Source organism: Platichthys flesus, chromosome 19 (genome assembly GCF_949316205.1).
Source record: "Platichthys flesus chromosome 19, fPlaFle2.1, whole genome shotgun sequence".
Taxonomy (NCBI): Eukaryota; Metazoa; Chordata; class Actinopteri; order Pleuronectiformes; family Pleuronectidae; genus Platichthys; species Platichthys flesus.
In genome coordinates this window covers 12691647-12714658 of record NC_084963.1, presented here as the reverse complement: position 1 = coordinate 12714658, position 23012 = coordinate 12691647, and the positions used below count along the sequence as shown (strand labels likewise).

Sequence of the window (23012 nt, the reverse complement as noted above, 5' to 3'; positions counted from 1 at the left end):
CGCTGTAATAACCTGCTCAAGTCCACTGAAGGATTTCCAAATGCAAAACCGATGCTATGGTTGTGAGACACGAGGGAAAACAACGCTGTTTTATTTGTATTGTTTTTATCTTATAATGCTGATATCATCTTTTCTGTAACTACCTGTTCGTATTTGACACTAAGAACACCGGCTCATCAGTATTTACCGAGTGGTGTTTTAAATGTTGTTCATTTGACGCACATGAAGCACAAAGAATGAGGTCTCGGCCGTGTGGAGCTGGGTCCGATCCGGAAGCAGACGAGCGCAGGTCGTTTTTACTTTTCATTCAGTAGCGATGCAGTCTAGCAAATCCCTGCTGTCGGGTTGTCCGTGAGTGACGTGGTCGTGTGTGCGTCTTCTCAAACGCTGTGTGCGATGCTGATGTTTTTTTCGGCGTGTGGCGAGAGAAGATTAACCTCTGGAGCGTCGTCCTCAGCCTCTTGTCTGAGGCAGAATACATGTATGTAAGGATTTCTTTTTTTTTGTTGTTTTCAGCATCGTGTGTGTGTATTGAAGTCCCAGCCTGTTTATGTGTCATTTATTTCCATTACAAGAGCAGATCTCATCTTTAGTGGGCTAAGGGAGTGCAGTAAAAGGATTCATTAAGAGGCTGATTGCCCTTAAAGTGTCCCTGGGGTGTTTTCCTCTCTCTGAGCGGTCCCAGTCAGCCCGGGCTGCAGCTGATGCTGCTCCTCGCTCTCGGGCAGCGCTGAAGCACATTTCTAGGCCTTTTTTGTGTGTGTGTGTGTGTGTGGGGGGGGGAGGGGGGGGGGGGGGGAAACCTTAACAAACCGAAAGTACTCTTAAAATGCTTTTCTGTTATTGCTTTCTAAATTAAGTGGTTTTCCTGAGATGTCAAAAAAAAAAAAAAAAGTCCTGAATTAAAGCAGCAGCAGTCACGCCCTCATAACAACCATCCTGCATTTCCATAAGGAGACATTAAGCATTAGGGATCGTTGTTATGTTAAGTGCACTCTGTAGCGCCACTTGACAAATGCACAACCTTAGTTGCACTTCGATATGGAAAAAAAAAGATCACCCCCGTTACGCCGCATCTTGTCCTCCATGATGGTTTCTTTATCCCACGTCTGTCCGCTCTGTATAATAACCACGTGTCCGCTGTACATAAGCTGCTGTCCATTCTGTACAGTTCTGATATTTGTCTATATGAATAGTAGGATATGTTTAATAGTATAATCTGTTCTAAGCAGGTATCATGTCAAAACCGTGTGACATCTATTGAAGACAATGTGTTATGGGCCACTGGCAATACAAACTATCTGTAAATAGGATTTTATTTGTGCTACATCGTATAATTTCTTTGTGCTCGTTCATGATACCGGTGAGAATACAATCCTTTTTTTTGGCTACTTTTGATCTGCGGAGGACTTTCTTTGAACAATGTGTTTTTCTCTGAAGAAGAAGAAGAAGAAGAAGAAGAAGAAGAGAAAAAAAGGAAAATGATCTCCTCTTTCCTCTCCACTGTGATGGGGAGCTCACACAGAGGCTGTTAGAGATGCTGCCTGTCTGAAAAGGTGGACCATAGACTCTGGATCTGATTCGACATCAGGACCCCTCCTGGCCGACAGGCGTACAAGCAGACGTGCGGCCCTGCTGGCATGAAGGTCAAAGGTCACCTCCCAGCCCGACCCCGCCGCTCGACCTCTGATTTGAACTGTAGCCTATCTTGATCCTCTTTCAGATGAATAACTGTGACTTTGCATCATGAATAGTATATTATTTTGAATGTAATCTAGAAGAGGGGTCGGGACCTTTTTTGAATGTAATCTATCTCTGCGGGGGTTATTGGTGGGAGGGGCGGGGGAGGACTGATGATTTTTTTTGTAAATACATGGTTAAGAAAAAAAGACGACAGTTTTCATTCCTGTGCAGATAACGACAAACTTTACTTACAGTGTGAATACAAAGAGGGAGAGAGTGAGCGTGTGTCAGCAATTTCTCTGAGGTGGTGCGTGTGCACGTTTGCACATGCATCTGTATGCAAGAGTGTGTGTGCGTGTGTGTGTGTGTGTGTGTGTGTGTGTGTGTGTGCTCCTCTGGCAGATTTAATCCTGCTTTAATCAGCCAGTTCTATCAATCAATTCAATGCTTTGTGCATCATGTGAGTAGCTTATCCACAATTAATGGAAATGTTCCTTGTGATACTGTGCATTTAATAAAGGTGGTATGTCTTACAATACACCGTGCTCCCTCAGGACTCTTCATGTCTCCCTCACAGAGTTTACATGCACAGTGTGGAGCGGCTGTAGTTGGACATGTTTGGTAAATATACGCCTGGCCGCCTCTCAACCCTCTGAGAGTGACATCAATACCACGCTGATGTTAAATACGACAGCAAGACTTAACTGTAGGTACAAGTTTTAGATACTTGTACTTGAGTATATTTCATCCTATTTTTTACTCCTTCTCGACTACTTCAGGAGTTGAACATGTACACAGGCAAACTTACTTGTGTTTCCTTTGACCTGCATGACTGAGAGCTTCACACATATTTCTGCTAAACTGCATTTCATATTGTAAGGTGAAATATTCTAATAACAGCTTTAGTTGGTGATTACTGAATTATAACCAATTGGCCATCAAGTCTTGTTTGGACTAATTAAAGCCTTGACCTTGGAGGTGCAAGAAAAACAACAATCCGTCCATTGTCTATACTGCAGGTCCTTTGAGGGTTGCTGGAGCTAATCCCAGCTGGTTGAAGCCTGGACAGGTCACCAGCGAAAGATCCTGACCAAGCTGGGAGTCGAAGCCGCAACGTATTTGCTGTGAGGCGACAGAAGAATACAAAATATAAGAGGGATGAAGAGGAGGAGCGAAAGGCCCCCAGTACCTAGCTCCCTTAAATTTACCATAGAGCCGTGAAATGGTGGCAAATAAAAATGTGTTCAGAAACAGCTTGTTTAAAAATCATGATAATCATGGAGTATTGGCGTCAGTATTAAAATCTGTTACTTTACATACAATACACAGATTCTCAACCCTTTTGTGAATGAACTTCAATTGGAAAAGTTTTGATTTGTCATCTTTTAAAGGTTTTAAGAAACAAATCTTGTAAAAAAAGGCGCAAAGTTTTTTTATTTTTCAACTGTTTCAGACCCAAAAAGGTCAAACAGATCCAAACGTTTAGAAGAGAATGATGTATATATATATTTGAACTTCTCTTCTTTCTGTCAACCCTCAGATTTATCCCGTGACATCTGAATTGGGCCATCTCATCAAACCAAATCCCAGATATAGATTTTGTGTGTCTTTTTTTTTTTTTACCTAATTCTGACGTAGCTCGTCGCGGACACACCAACAGATTGTCTCCTATGAAGTGGGATTGATATATAAAAAACGACCAACAGCCCGACACAGGTCGGGAAGCCTTCCCATGGGCCCCATTTGTTTCTAACAATAACTACAGACGAGTGACAAGGACAGCTGTAACTACACACACACAAACACACACACGGACAAGGAGAGTGGCTACAGCTAACTGCTCTTCAGACAGGAGGCCTGATATTGCCAAGTTAAACATACACATATATGTTATACTGTGGAACCTACCTTGGTGTATTGCGTTGTTAGAGTCTGGCAGGAGAGTAGCAGGGTTGATCCATCACGTGCCTAACAAGCAAGTGCGGCTGCTGCAGGACGGATTATATAGATTATATAAACATATTACAGTTTTATAAGAACCCCCAACCCCCCCCCCCCCTTTTGTTTCAGTACAGTGTTAACTTACTAATGTAGTAAACTAATAATACTCAACTGACACATATTGGTTTTGCTTATCTGGCTATGATGAGGCCAATTGTGGAATGTGTACAACAGTGTGTGTTCACATTATATTTACGCGTTGTGTGTTGCTATCAGCGGTGGGATGTAACAAAGCACATTTATTCCATTAGGTATATTTTTCATGTATTTGTATCATGTATAAGTCGATTTATTTTCAGATACTTTTCAATATTACTCCAAGACATTAATCAGCAAATATCTGCACTGATTTTTTCCACTTCATTTTTACACTGCGCTGTGTCACATGTTCACATTGTTTTTCTATTTTTAAAAGTAATCAATACCGAGGGGGAAGCGGTCAATTGATCCAATCAGAGAGGGCAGGTACCATTAAAAACGTTAATACTTTAACGTGTTTAAAAGACGTTTATTTTACTCAAAGTTAATGTGGTAGTTTTACTTTTACTTGAGTATATTTTTGTCCATTTATATGTGCTTTCACTTAGTAGAACGTTTGAGTACTTCCTACACCATTGCTTATTCAACACCGTGTTTTACACAGAATTCACTGTATTTATATTTATTCAGAAATAAGCCTTATATAGGCATTGAATAATAGTTTACAGGTTTCATATGCAGATATTTCATGTTTCATATTTTTTTGTCTGCGTTACTTCTATGTCCATGTTTTTTGTACAGCACTGTACAGATAAGTGCTGTAGAAATAGTTGTATTATTATTTATGTATTGAGATAAGATGCATTTTCATAAAGATCTCAGTGCATTTGTGGGAAATCCACAAATCCACCAGATCTGATTTGGTTAGGTTTTAAGAAAATAGGCTCAGTGGCATTTGCATAAACCTGCTAACACACAGAGGACAATGGAAACAAAGTAGTAAAGTATTTGATTCCAATTCTTCTCTGTTAAAGCAAATTAAGATTTACATGGCATCGTAGGATGATTACGATCGTGCCAGCTACACAAAAATTAATGGAATCACAACAGTATCACAAAATGCAAAAGGCGCAACGACCTCTCAGTTTCATCAAAAGCTGTGCGCAGTTTATATTTATTGTATTCTAAATTTACACCTTAAAAAAAAGTCTGCCCATGTCTTAGAACCATTATGAAATTTAACGCACAAATTCAATATACATCTCTTAGTATTTTACATAGAGGGTAAAAGTATAGGCATGAAGGTGGCATGATTCATATCAAGGCTCCAGAAGAGTCAGAAAACAAACATGAATAAATAGAAAGTGCTAACCCTAGCAGAAAAAATGATTTCTCTTGAAAAAACAAACAAACAAAAATAAAACTGCAGTGCGGAAAGTCTCAAGCTCCTGTTGCCCAACAAAGAAATTAGTTGAAGCATCTATAGCATTAGGCTGAATCTGACACTGGACATAAGCAGAGAGACTGTCAGAAAAACTGTGAAAGGAAGAATGGATCGCTGGGCGTTTGTACTCGTCTATAAATTATAAAGTTATACTGTATCTAAACAGCTTATCACTAAATATTAACATCTAGGAACATTTCTCAGAGGCGAGATCGCTTTTGTCCTCTTCCTCGTTCTCATCCGATGTGTGTAGTCGTCGCTCTGCGGCCGCCGACGTATCCAGACATTGGTCACAGAGAAAAGGCAAACGGGAGCTGAGAGACACACATAGTGCAGCTTTTCTTCAAGAATCCGATTCAATCCAAATGTTATCTCCGAGATATATATATATATAGATATATATACTCATTTAAAGAAAACCTTTGAAACAACACACAGTATATAAAGAGTTAAATTTCTGCATGTCACTTGTGTAAACTACTCATTTTTCAATACTTAACCATGTTTAAAGTAACCATTTAAAAACAGTTGAAAGCTTTGGGATATTAAAAATAAAATAAGAAAAGTTTTAATGACAGGGTCATTAAAAGTCATGCACGCTGCAAATAATTGCATGCAGTATTTATGGTAACCCATCCAAGCACTTTTTATTTATTAATAGTCATTAACACACACACAGCAGCTTCATCAGAGGAGCCTATGCTCTCTTGACTTATGAATGTGGAGAATTTTTTTTACGGAGAGCCGTTTGTTTGCATGTCACAGGAAGCAAAGGTCTGCCACAGCTGCCTGTGACATTTACCTGAAAAAGAAAAGTTATGTGGATTGATTATCAACTTCATGTATATATATTTTATATATTTATATATATATTTATATATTTCTCTCCTCTCGCTTGCCCACTCAGTTGCTATTGCGCGCTCGTACATTTATCCCACTTGCCTCATTTATTCTTGTTTACAATGTAACAAAAATGGTGACAGGCCTGAAATTACAATCACCAAAAAACAAACTCAGAAAATAAAGAGGGAGAAAGAAGGGTGAGGCCAGGGGGACGGGGGGGGAGGACTGCCGCTGTTTTGCTGTCCATCACTGACAGTTGCAGCAGAGAGGACACAGTCTGCTTGATGCTCGGACATCAAAGAGGAGGCGGCGGAGGCTCCCTCCCCGCGAAGCTGCGCTCTCTGAGCTGGAGGTTCTCCAGCGCCACATCTAAAGGCATGATATCCACGCAGCCCATGGCCCCGAAGTCGGCGAAGTCTCGGCGCTCTTCCTCGTCAGAAGAGGAGCTCTCCTCGTGCATCAGCGTCGACAGCAGCAGCTCCTGCACGAACAGGCTGCGGTCCGCGCGCTCTCCTTCTAGAAACTGCCGCTCCGCTTCAGACATCTTAGGTTCATTCAACCTGAAGAAATCGATCATGCTCATTTTAGGTTTCATGCTTTGAATACAAAAAACATAACAATCTGGTTCATTGGCAAGTTCTAGAGTGTTTAACAATGTTTTCATCTATGGACGAGAGGTTCATGTACGCTGCTGAGCGTTTGACTGTAAACTAGAAAATATGGCGGCCACATCACACGATTACAAAAATTCAACAGATTGTGCTACATAGGTTTTATGAGAGAGAAATAGAAAACCAGTATGAGAAATGCATACTGTAAACATTTAATACACCTTCATTAGTTAGTAAAACTCTCCACAGTGAACCTTTAAGTTGTGATTCTGTGGAAACTGAGCTTAACCTGGAGATTAGACATGAACACCGATTAGTTAAAAAGTGATGAGAGTCTAAATGTTGTCAGTTAAATCTAAATTATCAAATGATCAGTGTTTACAGTTCACTTCACACAAACCTCTCCCAATAATAATAACAGAATGGGCAGGTTTCTCAGTCTCTAAAATAATGTTAAGCCTATTGTTCTGACTTGGAAAAGATTCATATTATTATTAGTAGCATTATTATTGATAATAAGTTTGACCTAGTAAGCAAGTAATTTAGAACAAACACTGTTGGATCTCATTATTGTCATACATAAATTATATTAAAATTACTTTCTCAGATGTGACTGTACAAGCAGAATAACCATGGAAACAATATTACTCATGCTGAGTTTTCTTTGACACCATATTGGCTTTTACAAACAATATATTTAATTTCAAAACCAGTGACTGGCCACACTCACCGTGATAATAGGAACTGGGAGCTATGGGACGAGGACGAAGGATTGTTTTCACCCACTGCGGCAGAATTGGCAGTTGCTGTGCTGGGTGGAGGGATGGCGGAGCCGCTGTTGCCCGGGTTGTTGCTGCGTCGTGTCGGGTGGCGGCCCGTCTCCACTTGCTGCCGCGCCGCCTGCGCCTGCTGCCGCTCCAACTGCAGCTGCATCTGAAGCTGCTGGAGCTGGGAGGCCGAGGGCCCTGACGAGTTGATTTGCCCCCCTGCCGCACGCCGCACACCTGACAGCTGAGACAACAACTCTGCAGGAGACACAACAAAAAAACAGGCTCTGCTGTTGGCGGTTTCTAAATAAGTCATGATTTCCAAAGGACAACGCTGGATATATGTACGAGTGAGCGGAAATGAAGCAGAAAGAGGAACACAGGGAATTCTTCAGATATGCTGCTACAACATGGCAAACATGACAAAAGAAAAAACTGTAACGACTTCTGATCAGCAACTATATCTTCTTAGAAAGATTAGGGAAAAGATGAGGGTTGCAGTGTTTGTTCAAGTCTGAGAAATAACACACCAAGCTCGAGCAGAACATGCAGGCATTCCGTTTTCTCTATTCCATTATACTGTCATCTTCATTTGTGTGTTATGGTTAGAATCAATTCATTTGCTTTCAGTATCACTCACAAATTTTACAATTTTCTACACAAATTCGATAAAAGATGAAAATGTGAAGTTAATGATAAATCATTTGCTGTATTCACTTCTCAGAGAGGGAGTGGACAGTTATCGTTCACACGAAGCTGGAAACTTTACCAGTTGGTCATGGTTGATGACCAGCACAGGGTGCTAGTGGAGGATGTGACGGATCTTTCTGAGCCAGCTATGTGAAGAATATTATTTTGTGAAGAGTACACCGCTCGTTCTCACCAGCGATGGGGTCCATTGCCTCTCTGTTACTGGGGGTGTATGTGGAGCTCTGTGATGAGGAGGATGATAGTCCTCCTGTGGAGCCACTGGTAAAGTGCATATTTGTGCGTCGTGCTCTGGGACCACCCAGTCCTCTGCCAGGGTGGAACATCCGGCGTACATGTCGAACACTGCTGGACTCATCGTACACAGGGACTGTTAAGGGTAAATGCAGTAATGCGACACAGTGTAACACATTTCAAATACATATACACAAAGACATCTGTATAACGCGTGGAGACGTAGAAAGGATATTAAATCTCTTGGCGCTCTGTGTTCGAGTGTGAGGTGAGCTGTGAAGTCATCTGTGACGTGGTTCGGGTCACCTCCTGGCAAGGCAGCACATATTGGACAGATCTGAAGAGAGAGGGAGAGAGGGAAAGGTAACCTTTTCAACAAAATAAAACGATATGGTCATTTTGAATTAAAACGTAGGACTTGAGGACTGTTCACATAATACCCAGTACGGCAGTTAACAAATGAATCCTCAGATTTAATGATCAAGATTTAAGTGGCACTTTATCTGCGACAATCTTCTTCCTTTTGAAAACCTGACTCATTAACCAAAGTGCGTCTTGACTGATCAATTAGGTTGGAGATACTGGTGTTTCAGACCAGTAGCGTCAATAGCATTGGGCTGCAGAGGTCGGGAAAGCACAAATCTTTGTATCATTTAACTTTTTGATACTCTGTAATTTGACATTAGATCTATGAAATCCCATCATGTGTTGACCAAATGCAAAACAAATGTTCGCTGGAACAATTTATCCTTTAGTCATTTAGTTGGATGACAGGAAACAGTTGATCAACAATTTTAAATGTCACTTTTTTCAAAACCAAACTATTCCCCATTTCCTGCTTCTCTGATGTTTTTCGTTGTGATGTCATTTCCATTTCTGACATTCTACAGACAAATGTCAGAAATGACAGATCAAGAAAATGAACTGTAGATGAATTGATGGGTTTGCATTTTGTGCTACACCAAAGACGACACACACATCCAGGACACCAGAATTCCTGATACGTCAGCGTTTATAAATAACTAAATAAATTTGATTGTCTGTGTGAAGCACACCCACACACACCCACACCCACACCCACACCCACACCCACACACACACCTAATCATTGCCTTCCTGTTTACTGAGTTGGTAACATGAATCCTTTGCCAGATGTTTAATATTAATTCTAGGCCTATTTTGGGTTTGGTTGCCTGTGGTTTATGTTTTATTTATTTAAGATATTTAATATTTTTTTAACTCTATTTCAAATGTCAGACTGAATATGCGAGTTCATTACTCTGTTAAAGGGTGTACTTGCATGATTATACTGTAACATTCCCATTATACCAATGGTTTAAAATGTCTATATCATTTATACAAAATATCGTCCAACAAAATTTGTTATTGTGAAGGGCCAACCTTAATATTCCTAATAATGCACCAAGTTAGAGGTTTCCTTGCTGGGGTTCTCTGAGAATTGCTTTAATATCCAGCCAAAATTGGTATTGTACAATGAAATATCTTTACATTACCAACAAATGTAAAAGGTTAGTCTGGAACACATACACACCAGCCTATTAACAATGCAACACAGCGTCAAATCCTCAACTACCAGGTACACACACAGCAACAGGTTGGAGAAACAATTCCTTTTAACTGCTGCCTTGTGTCTGTTGATGATGAAGCTCCAGAAAAGACTAAAACAAGGAGGTGATGAGTATTTTCCAAGGATCCAAATACCTGATGTGGTTTATTCCTATTTAGTTCGACCGACAACCCTTATAAACAAATTAATGAGCCACACTGTACCACTGGGTGACATGTTCTTGTATTAACATGAAAATGGTCACTCTAGTTTAAGTTGACACCCTGAAAGTAGTCCCTTACATCCATAGTAAGACAGGGTATGGAAGTTGTAATATATTGGTGGTATAGGACATGTTAGTTGCACTCATTTCAATGGGGTTTGCTGAGGACACTCTGCAGTGGCAAAACAGGCAAAATGAAGTCGATTAAATGACTTGGGTCAGGTGTTCTCACAAAAAATACTTTAGTCCCTTTTTTATCCCTAGCTGACACCTCGCTGAAATAAATATGTGTCACTTTCCAAGGCTGTACTACTAGTTAGCTCTACCGACAGACTACAGGGGTCTTCATTCCCCCCCAGACTAACTGCTCACCCTGCACCGTCGGCTGCAGCCTCACCCTTTGCCTTGTTTTGCCATCTCTCTGACAACAAGTCATCCACAAAAGCCCTGTGCGTGTTCATTCTGGTAAGTCATTTAAGCTGACTAAGGTGCAGAGCTAAACAGGAATGACAGACTGAACAGTAGAGATGCAGACGAGCAGAGAGCTAAAAAAAAACAAAACACATTGGCCTAATGACTTTAATATACATTATGTTAGCAGATGGCCGAAGTGAACTAGGCTGATGGAGCTGCGCACAGCATCAAGGGGAACATTCGAAAGTACTGTGAACATTAGGGAGACAATGATGATGACTAATACATATTATTAACATCTGCGCCCTCCATGTACTCACCACCTCTGTGGAAGTCTCCGCATGCTCTGAGGTGACATGCTCCTGTAGGGACGTCTCCGTGTAGCCCATCTTGCCACAGTAAGGACACGTGAACGACTGCGGTTGCTCTACTGAAAAAGTGTCTCCTCCATAATACAAGTCTGCAAGAAGAGAGTGAACACAGAAAACATTAGGGTTTTTCAGTCAGGTTTAATAATTGACACCCAAAAAGTATTACAGAACAAAACTACTCCCAATAATTTACATGAATCATTATTGCAATGGTGTTGGAGGAATTATCATCACGCCCCAGGCTTACGACCCAGGCAGGACTGGTTTGTGTATGATCAGTCAGCCACACACGCCTCGGTCTGGGCTCTCAGCCAGGCTCTTACCATAGTCTACCCTGGTTAATATACACTGCATGGGGTGCTCTGTGGTGTGTCTCGTTGTGGTGGCTCCGCTCTCGTAGCACGACGCGCACAGGTCGTAGTCGTAGCAAATTAAACACTTGAACCGGCGTCCTCGAAAGTTCCCTTTCAAACACGCGTCACAGCTCACACCTGCAGCAGAGAGGAGAGAAAAAAGATTTCAAATTCAAATATGAAGACCTGACAATAACATTAAAAATTCCGTATAGACGTGGATCTGTGAGACTGGCGGTGTCTGTGGGCAGGCCAGTCTCACTTACATGAGCATGTGTTTTGGAGTGGCACCAACCCACAAGTGGCGGCAGGGAAGAACTCTGGCATTCCAGTGAACTTCACGAGCAACTCAGAGGCATGGCACAAAAGTACGAGGCATCCGAGAACTGTTTTCATTGCAGCGTTTGTTACTCATTTATAGCAGAGTCACACATTTCACGTAGAGCCCAGGGATTCCGATTTAACTGGATGCACATGAATCCACCGGTCATCAGCAATAAAGAGAAGAGGGTCCGGACTAATGATTATTTTCTATATTATCCAAATTGTTTACTATTATTATTTACTCATCATCAAAACATATTAAATTGATCAGATTTTTCACAAATTACTTGATTACTTTCAAACCCCTGATACTTAAGAGTCAGTTTCTAGGAGACTTTATATTTAATAGAGCTTAGATGCACAAATATTATACAGCTAGAATATAATAATAATAATAGACCATATTCCAACTCCTCCCACCAAACTGAGATTTCTTTTGAATAGTGAAAACCACTATTTCATAAAGCCTGGATGTTACTTAAGCAACTACTGAGGGAATTTACTCAGACTCATTTGACCTCTTGCACAACAAAACAACACCTTCGAAATATTTATAAATGAAGACAAAGGAAATATTTATGAACCAAACCCAGACCTGAACAAACACTTGCTATACAACATGCAGCTATCAGCTCTACGTGTTGGTGAAAGGCTCGGCCACACCGCAGGACTCAGTATCACCTGTCTGATGTGTAAAACCAGTATGATCTCAACACGCATACTGGCATATACAAGGGGCAGAGAGGGGGACACTGTACCCGGGCCTCTGTGGACAATCCACTAAAACCGGTTTCACCCAACACAAGCGAAGTTACTGAGCTTTCCTGGATCTAACCCACCCGGGCTGATGCCTCGGATTCATTCCCGGAGAACACGACAACCCGAAGTGGGACACGACCAGTCCGATCTCTTGCTGAACGCACACTGTGTATGGGGACACGTTCACGTTGCCACCTGGTATGCAGCGGAACACGGCTCAAGTTAACCCTCGCTGGCTAGTAGCATGCCACCTAGCTAACCTGGTTTGTGGAGAGAGGCCTCGGACTGTCTGCTTCTTGATGACAGTGCATTCGCTAACAACAGTGGTGCTCGTCAACAGGGGGGGCGTTTAGCGCCTGAGCCCCAGAATCAGCCCAAATGGGGGAGAAACACGGTGCCGGCTGCGGTGGGCTACGTGATGGGGACGGGTTATCAGCGCCACTGTGGGCAACATTGACGAATCCTTGTGTTAGCATACATTAGCCTGCTAGCTAGCCCGGCTAAGGTACGGTAGCGCAGCTGATGCTATGCTGCTCTGTGTGGCCGTGTCTCCGGAGCACTTTGACTTATTGTTACACGTTATACACAAATGTACACAATGTCTAATGGAAGCTGATACGCGTAGGCGGGGACAAGCTTGGAAAACAAGCCGAGGACAAGGCGCAGTAGCAGCAGCGACACCCTCCCCCTGACTGGAGCACTTAGCGGCAGCTAGCACAGGAGCTAAGCTAGCCAGCTAGCTGTGGGTAATGGAGCTCCAGCCCCGGCGCCGTGGAGCCGATGATCAACTCACCCTCATGTCGGGACATCCTCCTGGCAGAGAAGCAGCCCCTCCGCGGGCTCCCCAGCGCGTTCGACGGGGACACCGAGACCGTTTCTGGGACGCTCGACTGGGCAGGAATGCTTCACCCTCGTTTCTGTTTTCTCCAGCAAGATGGATCCCCCCGGCCAGCGGCTTACAGTTTGTTCTGCTTCCCCTCCCAGAGTGTCACTTATCGCCGGGTGTATCGCGGGGTGACCACCAGGCGGCGCCGTGCCTCATCCAAGCCACACACACGCACACACACACGTCACTGGATCCGTACAGTCTGTGATCAAGGGACCTCGACGCCCTCAGTCTTGTCTCGCAGGAGTCTCTCTCCCCCCCAGCAGTGGGATATGTGTCCAGAGAAAAAGTATCAGGAGGAAGTGCTGCAGAAAAACATCAACTATTAATCATATACATCAATAACAACTGTGCACACATGTGTCTTGTACATAGTTTGACATCTCTTATATTTTGTCTCTTGTTTAAAAGCTCATTCTTTGTAATATTTCAGTACCGTAATGTGTATTCTAGTACTTTATTGTGTATATCATTTACTTAGAAGGTGTCTAATAGTATCGAAATTATCTGGAGACAACAAATGCTGTTTATCAACATTCAGGTTCACAATATGTTTACATCATAGAAAGTCCTTATTTTAGGACATAGGACTAATTACATTTTTTTCCAGTTTAACAGTCTCCTCAAGAGCACACATGCACACTTCATACATTGATTTTCACTGAATTAGAATCCTGAATTAATTAAACGTAATAACAAACCAACACTATTTAACACAGGAACACAGGTAATCACACAGATAAAATGCTTCTTTAGAACTTTAAACAAAAATGAGCTGATGTCCATTTTAACTCTTAAATAACAATTTTGGAATATAATTACATTCCAGCCATCTTATACAATCTGTCTATATGAAAAGGGACATTTTGGGAGATCTGTTTCCATGGAATGTAGAAATGTAATTCTCTTAATAAAATAGTTTGTTTTTGAATAATGTATGGTCAATTAGTCCATAAAATAAAAATATATAACATTTTACAAAATAAATTCCTGCACAGAAGCGGACTGCGCAGGATTAATTAATTTAATTTGATTTGATTTGATTTAATTTTTTAGGGCCCGAGCACTGACAGACAGTGAGGCCCTATTGAAATTGTAAGGATTATTATTATTAATATTATTTTATATTATAAATTATGTCTACCAAAATGTGCAGAAAAGTAGTTGTATTGTTTTGCATTTAGCATCATTTCAGACATCTTGACATCATCCAGCATCTCTAATGGCATCAGTTCCCCTATCAAAACATCATCGTCTGAGATCCGTGTTCGTAAAATGAGGAGATGTGGGTCATAATGATATATGTGCCACAAATCAATGAACAGCCTCAAACTAATAGTGAATAACCCAGCAGACATATATCCTGGTTGGTTTCCGGGTGTGACGTCATTGTTACTTTTCTCCCCGTTCTTTTTAATTGTGTTTTTAGCTTTTATAAGCAGAGTTTCAACATATAACAAATGGCTTATAATGCGTTCATTGTGTGTATAATACAAACAAAAGGACGAGAAGTGATGACTGAGATCTTTGTCGTAAAAAGTCTTTATTTTTGTACATAAGATTCATTTCATTTGTGTGCTGATGAAGACGCATACAGTCGGACAAACCAGTGCATTACATTGAAGACTTCACAGCAGTGTAGAAGGCTGGGACGGTGCTCACAACTCTCACTTTGTGCCTTTCTCTCATTTTGAGTCCCACTCAGAATTTTAACAGAGGATGTAAGATCTGACAAAAATAAACCCCCGATGACTTCTTTCTACGCAAGTGGACAAAGAGAGATTCATGACTCCACCCTTGTGTATAAGCCTGACTTAGCGACGCAATCTCAAAATGACGAACAGTGACACACTCTGTACATACGATTCATTGCATGTGCTTCATGTCAACAGTGGAGAGTGAGCGCCGAGGGGCGTTTCAATATTCAAACGCTCTGTTTCCTGTCGTCTTGCCTCAGACTTATTGTACGACAGCGAGGAAAGAGGCCGTGAAAGTATGTGCAACTTCTGGATCAAAAACAAGAAAATCAATACAGGGAACCTGAATAAGTAACTTAATAAGGTACTGAGTACCGCATATGGGATGAAATGAGCCTGTATAGGCTAATGCTTTGTGTACAGGTTACTGCCCAAAATACATTTACTATTGAATCCTATTTACTGTGTAGAAAGCTGCTGGTGAATAGTAACATGTATATTTCTATCGTGGAGGAATATTACCTTCTATTTTGCAATTGAAATCGAAATAATCTTCTCTCGCAAAAGTTATAGCCTCTGCATTCAGAACACAGTCATTCAACAGACTTAAAGCTAAAGTAGTGGATACGAACCCTCATCTTCATGTATATTTTCAGTACAGAATAATTATAACTTTCATTTTCTCATCAAAATAGAACAATATTTACATATTTGCATCAGCTTTGGAATTGTGAGCTACAGGCCCCGATGGTTTTCCTTTGAGTCAAATGCTCACGTCATCATTCATTCATGATATTGTAGCACCTGAGCAGGTTCATGTTCTCTGGCCACCGATCACACACACATGAAAACAAAGAAAAGGCTTGTGGGTAACATCTCTTAAATTACAAGAATTAAAGCGAACACAGTTCTGTACATTTGAAGCTTTACATTCTTGAGCCCTGTGCTATATTTACAGTCAAAATCTAAGCGTTGGATTTTGAAGGGGGGGACCAAACTAATTACATACATGGACATCAGAAATTAGCTGTTTTTAAAATTGTTAACTGAATCAAAAGTAAAAAAAAAAAAAATATACAGGCTTCAGCTCAGCTTAGTAAAAGTCGTGTGTTCCGGTCAGTGTCTTTATCCAACATTTGAATTTAAGGATCAAGAATGTGCCAAGATATATTGCGAAAAACTGAACGTACATGTCAAACAAAACGCGATAAAACACTAAAAGCGTACAGTGTTTTTTAAAAAACAAACCAAGCACACTTTAACACAGCAGTCTAAGCTATTAGACGGCCGCCTCGACACAGGAAAAGTTCACATATAGTCTCTGTAGCGAACATACGGCCAGACGCTGTTGCTGTAATGATGCAGAAAGTGAGTGAGGTGACTTTGGATCTTCACACTGAAAAACCTGAGTGCTTTGCCCCCCCCTCTGAAGCTGTAGCGCAGCTGTTGTAGCTCTGAAGGTTTTTGTAAAACACAGATATTTGGTAGTTTTCCAAAAGGTGCCTGGAAAGTGACGTCCTCTTCCTCTTCCTCCTGCCCGGTTCCTCTTCTTCAACAGCACTTACCTGAATTTACATTGATATCTGACCAAGAACAAATAGTGTTTGCAAATACTCCTGTGAGCAATCGTTTTAGACGGAGACTCAGATAAGTGGAGTTTTTCATACACACAGTTACTGCCAAAGTGTTTCTGTCTCTGCAGCTTGTTTGACGATGCGTGCGGCCCCCATTTTGTAACGGAGTGTTTAAAGCATTGAAGAAGAAGCGATCGGAAGTATTTGCAAACATTATTAAACCCTGCGTAGAAAACAGAGAGCAGTGCTTTTGTTTCCCAGGTTGTCACTGTGTCGCAGCACTGAGGTGTTTGTGTGTCCCTGCACTTCCTCTGTCTGTCCGTCTGTCCGTCACTTTGTGCAACCTGACGGCTCTGGGAGCAGTCGCGCACAGAGCTGCTCGCTGTCCGGACCCTTCAGTCCATGATTTCCTCCTTTGTGTAGTCCCTGGATTTTCTCTTGAAGAATCCCATCTGGAGGAGCAGAAAACTCAAGTGAGAAAACTACAAGCGGCATGTTTCAAAGGAAGGGTTCGATATTTTAGCGATATGATGTTTGCATCCCGTTTAGCTGGAGGCTACTTTCCCAAGAGTCCTTATAATTCCTTTTAGACATTTGTGGGAAATTGTGTCTTAATTTGTGTGTTAATTCTTGTGTTATGGCCCAAGAAAACATTTGTGACTTCACAGTTCATCCTCGAGTCAGACTTGACATCAAAGCCAAACTGAGATATTGGATTGATGAGAAAGGGACAGACTAAACACAAAGTGCCTCTTTGTCAAGTTTTACTGCAGCACTTTATCTTGTTACTCTCCCATTCACCTCCTGCAATGGTTCAACTGGAAGCATTAGCGCCACCTAGTGTTGCCGAACCAACACCTACTATTTGCATAATGTCATGGGACAGAAACGTGAATTAATTCACAAATGTTCTTTTCGCCAATTTTTCCAAACCTCTGTATAAATTTGTAAAACACATGGAAGCTCCCACATATGAGCAAATTATATTTGAGGACTTGGGAAACTTTACCTTCCAAAGAGCGAAGATGACCAGTGCTAGGATCAGCAGTCCTATCAGGATGCTGATTATGATGACCCATATGGGGATTCCTCCTAAGGCCTCCTTGGAAACATGGATCTTCACCTGAGCAGGACACACATTCAGGTCGTAAACGTAGACATATATTCAACACACACACACACACACACACACACACACACACACACACACACACACACACACACACACACACAGGCATGTAATGACAAAACCATACGATGCAAAAACTTTTACGACTTACGGTCCGGCTCCGGTCCCCGCTCTTCAACTCAAACAGGTTTGGGTTTTTGACCCCCAGGGTCCCATTCACCGACATGTGCAGAAGGGAAAACTCCCCCTGTAAAGACAACAAATCTCCTTTAAACGTTTCCTGTCCGTTCATCCATCACTCAGCTGTCTGTGGTGCAATGGACATTTTATACTGATGCCTCACAGAAAAATATATTTTACAAGCACATATATTTTGAAGATTAAATACATCTTTGTGTGTTTGTGTGAGTGTATATCAGCAAACTGCACACCAGGGTAATTAATAGCACGATAATATGGATAAAGGTAAACATGCAAATACATGTATTGTGCACAGAATAGACATTAATTCAATTTTTCCTCGAAATATAATTTGTCTGATGTAAAATATATTTTTCTATGCTTCAACTCTCAAATTGCTTGTTCAGGAATGGGGCTCAAATAGAACGCCACATCTGTCACTCAGTCTGTTCTAGTGAAAAACCAAGGACTGTGAACCCACCTTGATGAACGTAGGTTTCCACACCCTGAATGTGACGTTGACCTGACTGTTCTTTGCCTTGGGGATGGCGCAGGTGAAGGATGCACAGTGCAGCTCAGCAGCGCAGGACTGCAGAACAAACATCAGTCAGTCAAGACGGGAGAATAACAGGAGAGGTGTGTAAAAGGTGTCTGAACTGACACCAGCGTGTTTCCTAAAGACATCATGAGATCAGAGCGGGTCGAGTCTGATTGTTCTGTCATGTATTTCCTTTTTTGGAACTTTGAAAACAAACCAGAGATTATAACACCGACAAAATGAATTCACAATGAGGAAAACGGACAACACTACAATGTTTGCTGCCACATGATGCACACAGTAAATTAAATATACTCAAATAAAACCACTGCAATAGCTCAGACTTTAAAAGACATGAACTCTGCTCCAACATGTTCCTGTGTAAGCTGAGTGATTTGCTTATAATCACGAGTTTATAGATTCAAATCCCAACTAAGCAATGTGCAATTCCATAATTTTAACCATCTTTGAAATATCATACAGGTCGACACCAGATAGGAGTGAAGATGTTAAAGTGTAAAGGTACCTTCAAACTTGCTTTCGGTTCCTTTGGTATTTTACTAGTTGGATTTGTTTGGGTCTATTAATAGACTACTGTGTTATTACAAGTAGCTCCAAGGAGTTTCATTTCATTTATAAGTGTTTGTTAAATGACAGAATGAATACTTCCTCTGTTAATGTATGTTTTACATAATTACAACTGCGTTTTATATAAATGCTAATAGATACAGTTACAATCTGCTTACAACTGCATTATAATGTGTTATAAACACATTGTTAAGTGTTTATATTGTGACAAAATAGTTAATTAAATGAAGGTGCATTCACATTACAATACATGTCATTTGGATGACGCTTTTGTCCAAAGCGACTTACAATTAGAACACTCAACATTTATGAGGGGCCATTTAGGGGTTCAGTATCTTTCCAAAGACACTTCAGCATGCAGATAGAAGAGAGTGGGGTTGGAACCGGCAACCTTCTTGTTGGAGAGCCACCACTCTAACCACTAGGCCACACCGCCCCATTTAAAAGTGTACATGTGGACTTGAATACTGTGGAGATGCTTTAGACTGAGAAAGATATGAGCTCGGATTTTAATGATGTTATGAGTGCAGCTTTCTGTTTGGTAAAATGTGAAACGTTGCACACAGAGAACCAGTTCAACCTGAAAAATACGCCCGACCAGGACCGGGTCAAACCGGATGGATCGGTTGCCTCGAATAACTCAAGGGAGACTTATTTAAACCTCCTGAAGGAAACTGAATTGCCTAAGAACTAGACTGAATCATTGATAGTGTGTCTGAAGTAAAGTTGAGCAGTCTTTGTAGAATACACATACACATTACTCACCAGCAGGAAGACACTGAGCGTTTCTTTGTTCGGATTGGGCTTTATAATGTTGGGGTTAATTTTGTCAGGGTTAATCCAACGATCTGCATCACATTTCACCTGCCGAGATGAGAACAGCAGATATGAGGGTGGGTCAGTGTGTGTGTGTGTGTGTGTGTGTGTGTGTCCATGTGTGTTTGTCCATGTGTGTGTATCCATGTGTGCATGCATACCCCCAGGCTGGTGGTGACATGTGTGAGATACAGTAGTTTGTTCTGCCGAGGAGACAGATGAGGGTAGGTCACTGTCAGGTCGAGGGGCGGAGTCTCCACATCACCTTCCTTCTCCACCTGAGCGGAGGTGAGACAGACGCGTGACCTTGATTGATTGATACACTGCTCCACATCTGGAGCCCCACACACAGCACATCTGCGTGCAGCTGTTAACTCTGTTCATCCAGAGGAGACATCACATGTGCTCTTTACCGTGTAGCTTATGTTGACCTCCTCTCCAATCATCCTGGTGTCATTGAACACAGCGGCAAACTTTTCACCCTCTTTGACCACGATGTGTGTATCCACAGATCGCCTGGAAGAGACACACGTTCATCACATCATATTAGATTTATAATGTTTTATTCAGACCTTCAGACTTTGACTACAGCTCATAAGTCAGGAACCCCCGCCTCGAGTCGAAATAGAACATCCACATGAGTTTCTCTTTTCGGGTTTCTGTCATTTCGGGTCACACTGATTTCTCTGGTTTTAATTACTTGTTTGATGCTATAGAAACAAAGTGAAACGTTATGATTCACAGATGAGAGTAACTCGCAATTCGTGGAGCACTTGTTTTGGTGAGACCTCGACACCGTGGCTCCACCCCCCAATTTTTTTCCATAGACTCTAGCTCCAAATGTGCAAGATGGCGACTTTCATATAGGGAATATTTTGTCTTCATTTCTGGATAGTGGAAAAGTGGAGACACGTCATCCATCTTTAAAAACAGTCTATTATTCAGATACTCTGAACTTTAAGGGTACATAGCTTTAATAGTCTTGGTCAACCTTCTCCTAAGCCGATATGGAAAAATATAGCTTTTGCAGTTTTACATGTCCAGCTAACAACATGAAATAATAACTAACATTGCATGTTCTGTTACAATGTAGCAGCGTACATGAGTGAGGAATGAAACTACAAGTAAAGCCACTCACACTGCGAATATGAGTCCAACTTCATACTTCACAGGGATGGTGATGAACACCATGTTGTCACTCAGGGTATAGGCCAGCTCCTCACTGTCACTGTGGGGAAAATAAAACAAATGAAAGAAAACTGTTATTTTTGCACTAAACATTTCAGAGAAAAAAATATATAATTAATTGAAGTGAAACGTCTTAAACCGGGAAACAAAGCACACTCTGGCTGAGGCTCTCACCTCGTCGCTGTCACGTTGATCTGAATCACATCCTGAATATGTTCGGGATTCGCCTCAAATTTCACTTTGAAGTTTTCCTGCACATATTGGATCACACCGTAGGGTTTGCTTCTCAGTATTACAGATACAGAGTTAAGCTTACATTGTGCAGGTAACATGCAGACAACTGAACGGATGCTGAAACAAACCTCCACATTGCCCCCCAGGAACGGGTATCCAACGCGGCACTCCACTTTCGTATGGTTCAGATCGCATAACTTATCCGGCTGAAGACACAAAGTAACACACGCATCAGCACAACACAACCGCAGGGACACACTGACTGTACACACTTAAAAAATGACACAAATGCGCGAGCGCTGCCGATTCTCACCTCCACTTTCATGAAGTGGATGTTGGGCGTGAAGCTGAGGGCGACTTTGGTGTTGTACGCGTTGTCTTTGCTGTTTCTGATTTTGATGTTCACTTCGAACCTGTCCGTCCTTGATCTGATCACCATCCTGCAGAGGTACAATGAACACTGTCAGCATGCTCGGCTGTGATGCACATATTCCTCCACAAGGGGGTGCTCACGCATCACTGCTAATAAGGCACAACTACTGTGTTGTGACTGTAATCAAGATAAGTTGAACATGATAAATAAGTTGATAGTCAAAAGGTGTATTCTTTAAGTTAAGTTAGTAAATTAAAATGATCTATTTGCAGCCTTATGGAAAGGAGGAAAAGTTACAATGAGCCTTACTTTCAATGTACATGATGGCTTGCTGCTATTGTTGTTAAATACATTTGAAAATAACCCTTATCCCACTTACCCTTTTACACTGGGCTCTGCTTGGAGAGAGAGATCCGCAATGCACCTCAAATCACTCCCACAGTCCACTAAAGGAATCTGGAAAGACAGAGACGGACATTTCATGAGGGACACTCACGTACTTTCATCCAACTTGGCTGCGTTAAAATATGAAGTTGTAGTAGTGAAATTTGTAGTGTTCCATGTGGTAGTTCGTGGTGGTGTTTCTATTATTTTGACCAGCCCATTTATATCAGTGAGGGACGGCTACATTCCCACATCCCAGAGTTATTTGAGTTGCTTGATTCGAATCCTCATAAATCCATTGTATCAAAGGCAAACACCTGATTTCTTTCTACTTTCACTTATGAGCCTTTTAAAGCAATCAATCAATCGATCAATAAATCGATGATAACCTATTTGTAAAGTTCTTTAGAAAACAAAAGCAATACAAACATATATTTGAGAATTCAGTTTTATGTAAAGTGATGAATTCGTCATGATTTGTAACAGATTATAAAGAGTCTACATGTAGAGATTTATTCGAACCATAAAGATGTCAGTAATTAAACAGTGTTATCAGGTTTTAGTTAAACTTTCAGCAGCCTATTACTATTAGCAGAGATTTATTTCGAGCAGCTTTTATTCAAATGAAAAAGTATATTTTCTAACTTCATCTAACCTCAACACTGGACTGTAAATTAGCCCATGAAACATCATTGTGTCATGTTCATTCTGCTCATGAGGACCAGGGCTGTTGATGTTGACAGTTTGAGTTTGTCTTTCTCTGTATGCATCCTGAGGAAGTCCCTGCTTTTCTGCTGACATCAAGCTATTTTACAGTGACTCACAAATCCCTGGGTGCAAACTCTACTTATCCACAAGGACGACCTTTGGGCAGCTTTCTGTACTTACACAATACAAATGTACCAGCAGCCCCCCCCCCCCCCCCCCCTCGCCACGTCTCTGGCAGAGGTGCTTGAGGGGATTAGCCGAGTGTGTTACTGGCAGATTGAATCAGACTGCATTGAAAATGAGACTGTCCAGGATTCCTCCCTGATTGGTCGCAACCTATTGTTTCGGGACAGGCTCGATGTATGGTGTGTGTTAGCACTGCCTCGTTTGACCCTTCTGTCTCCATTGTGCTGGGAATAAAACGGATCAGCCACAA

The 23012-nt window shown here is 41.5% G+C and overlaps 3 protein-coding genes across 3 annotated transcripts in view; 1 reads left to right on the top strand and 2 right to left on the bottom strand.

The window, feature by feature from the left end:
• ntrk2b (neurotrophic tyrosine kinase, receptor, type 2b) overlaps positions 1–767 on the top strand; it is a 14658-nt gene extending 13891 nt beyond the window's left edge. Inside the window, exon 16 of the mRNA XM_062413401.1 lies at positions 1–767. This exon is cut by the window's left edge and continues 1357 nt beyond it. The gene's annotated coding sequence lies outside the window, so the exon portion shown is untranslated.
• Positions 768–4783: 4016 nt separating this feature from the next.
• Positions 4784–13295, bottom strand: kcmf1 (potassium channel modulatory factor 1). Its single transcript, XM_062413086.1, has 7 exons — positions 13075–13295; positions 11169–11336; positions 10795–10934; positions 8506–8607; positions 8212–8395; positions 7292–7586; positions 4784–6510 (listed from the first exon to the last, which is right to left on the bottom strand). The coding sequence occupies exons 1-7, from the start codon at positions 13088–13090 to the stop codon at positions 6246–6248; spliced, it is 1170 nt and encodes a 389-aa protein (XP_062269070.1). The 5' UTR covers positions 13091–13295; the 3' UTR covers positions 4784–6245.
• A 1396-nt stretch (positions 13296–14691) lies between these two features.
• Positions 14692–23012, bottom strand: part of itga1 (integrin, alpha 1) — a 52781-nt gene continuing 44460 nt past the window's right edge. The window contains exons 19-30 of the mRNA XM_062412885.1: positions 21864–21940; positions 21425–21551; positions 21240–21317; positions 21052–21128; positions 20828–20917; positions 20103–20205; positions 19851–19967; positions 19639–19737; positions 18229–18336; positions 17719–17814; positions 17448–17561; positions 14692–16890 (exon numbers count right to left, since the gene is read on the bottom strand). Of these exons, the coding sequence (XP_062268869.1) occupies positions 16834–16890; positions 17448–17561; positions 17719–17814; positions 18229–18336; positions 19639–19737; positions 19851–19967; positions 20103–20205; positions 20828–20917; positions 21052–21128; positions 21240–21317; positions 21425–21551; positions 21864–21940 (1143 nt within the window). The 3' untranslated portion in view covers positions 14692–16833. The remainder of the gene's footprint in view (positions 16891–17447; positions 17562–17718; positions 17815–18228; positions 18337–19638; positions 19738–19850; positions 19968–20102; positions 20206–20827; positions 20918–21051; positions 21129–21239; positions 21318–21424; positions 21552–21863; positions 21941–23012) is intronic.

Bases quoted from the DNA above. Each gene is read 5' to 3' on its own strand.
- kcmf1 (XM_062413086.1), bottom strand. The intron at 10,935-11,168 runs GTAAGAGCCTGG...CTCTTCTTGCAG, and splicing joins ATTAACCAGGGTAGACTATG to ACTTGTATTATGGAGGAGAC. The intron at 7,587-8,211 runs GTGAGAACGAGC...TGTCTCCTGCAG, and splicing joins GGCAATGGACCCCATCGCTG to AGTTGTTGTCTCAGCTGTCA.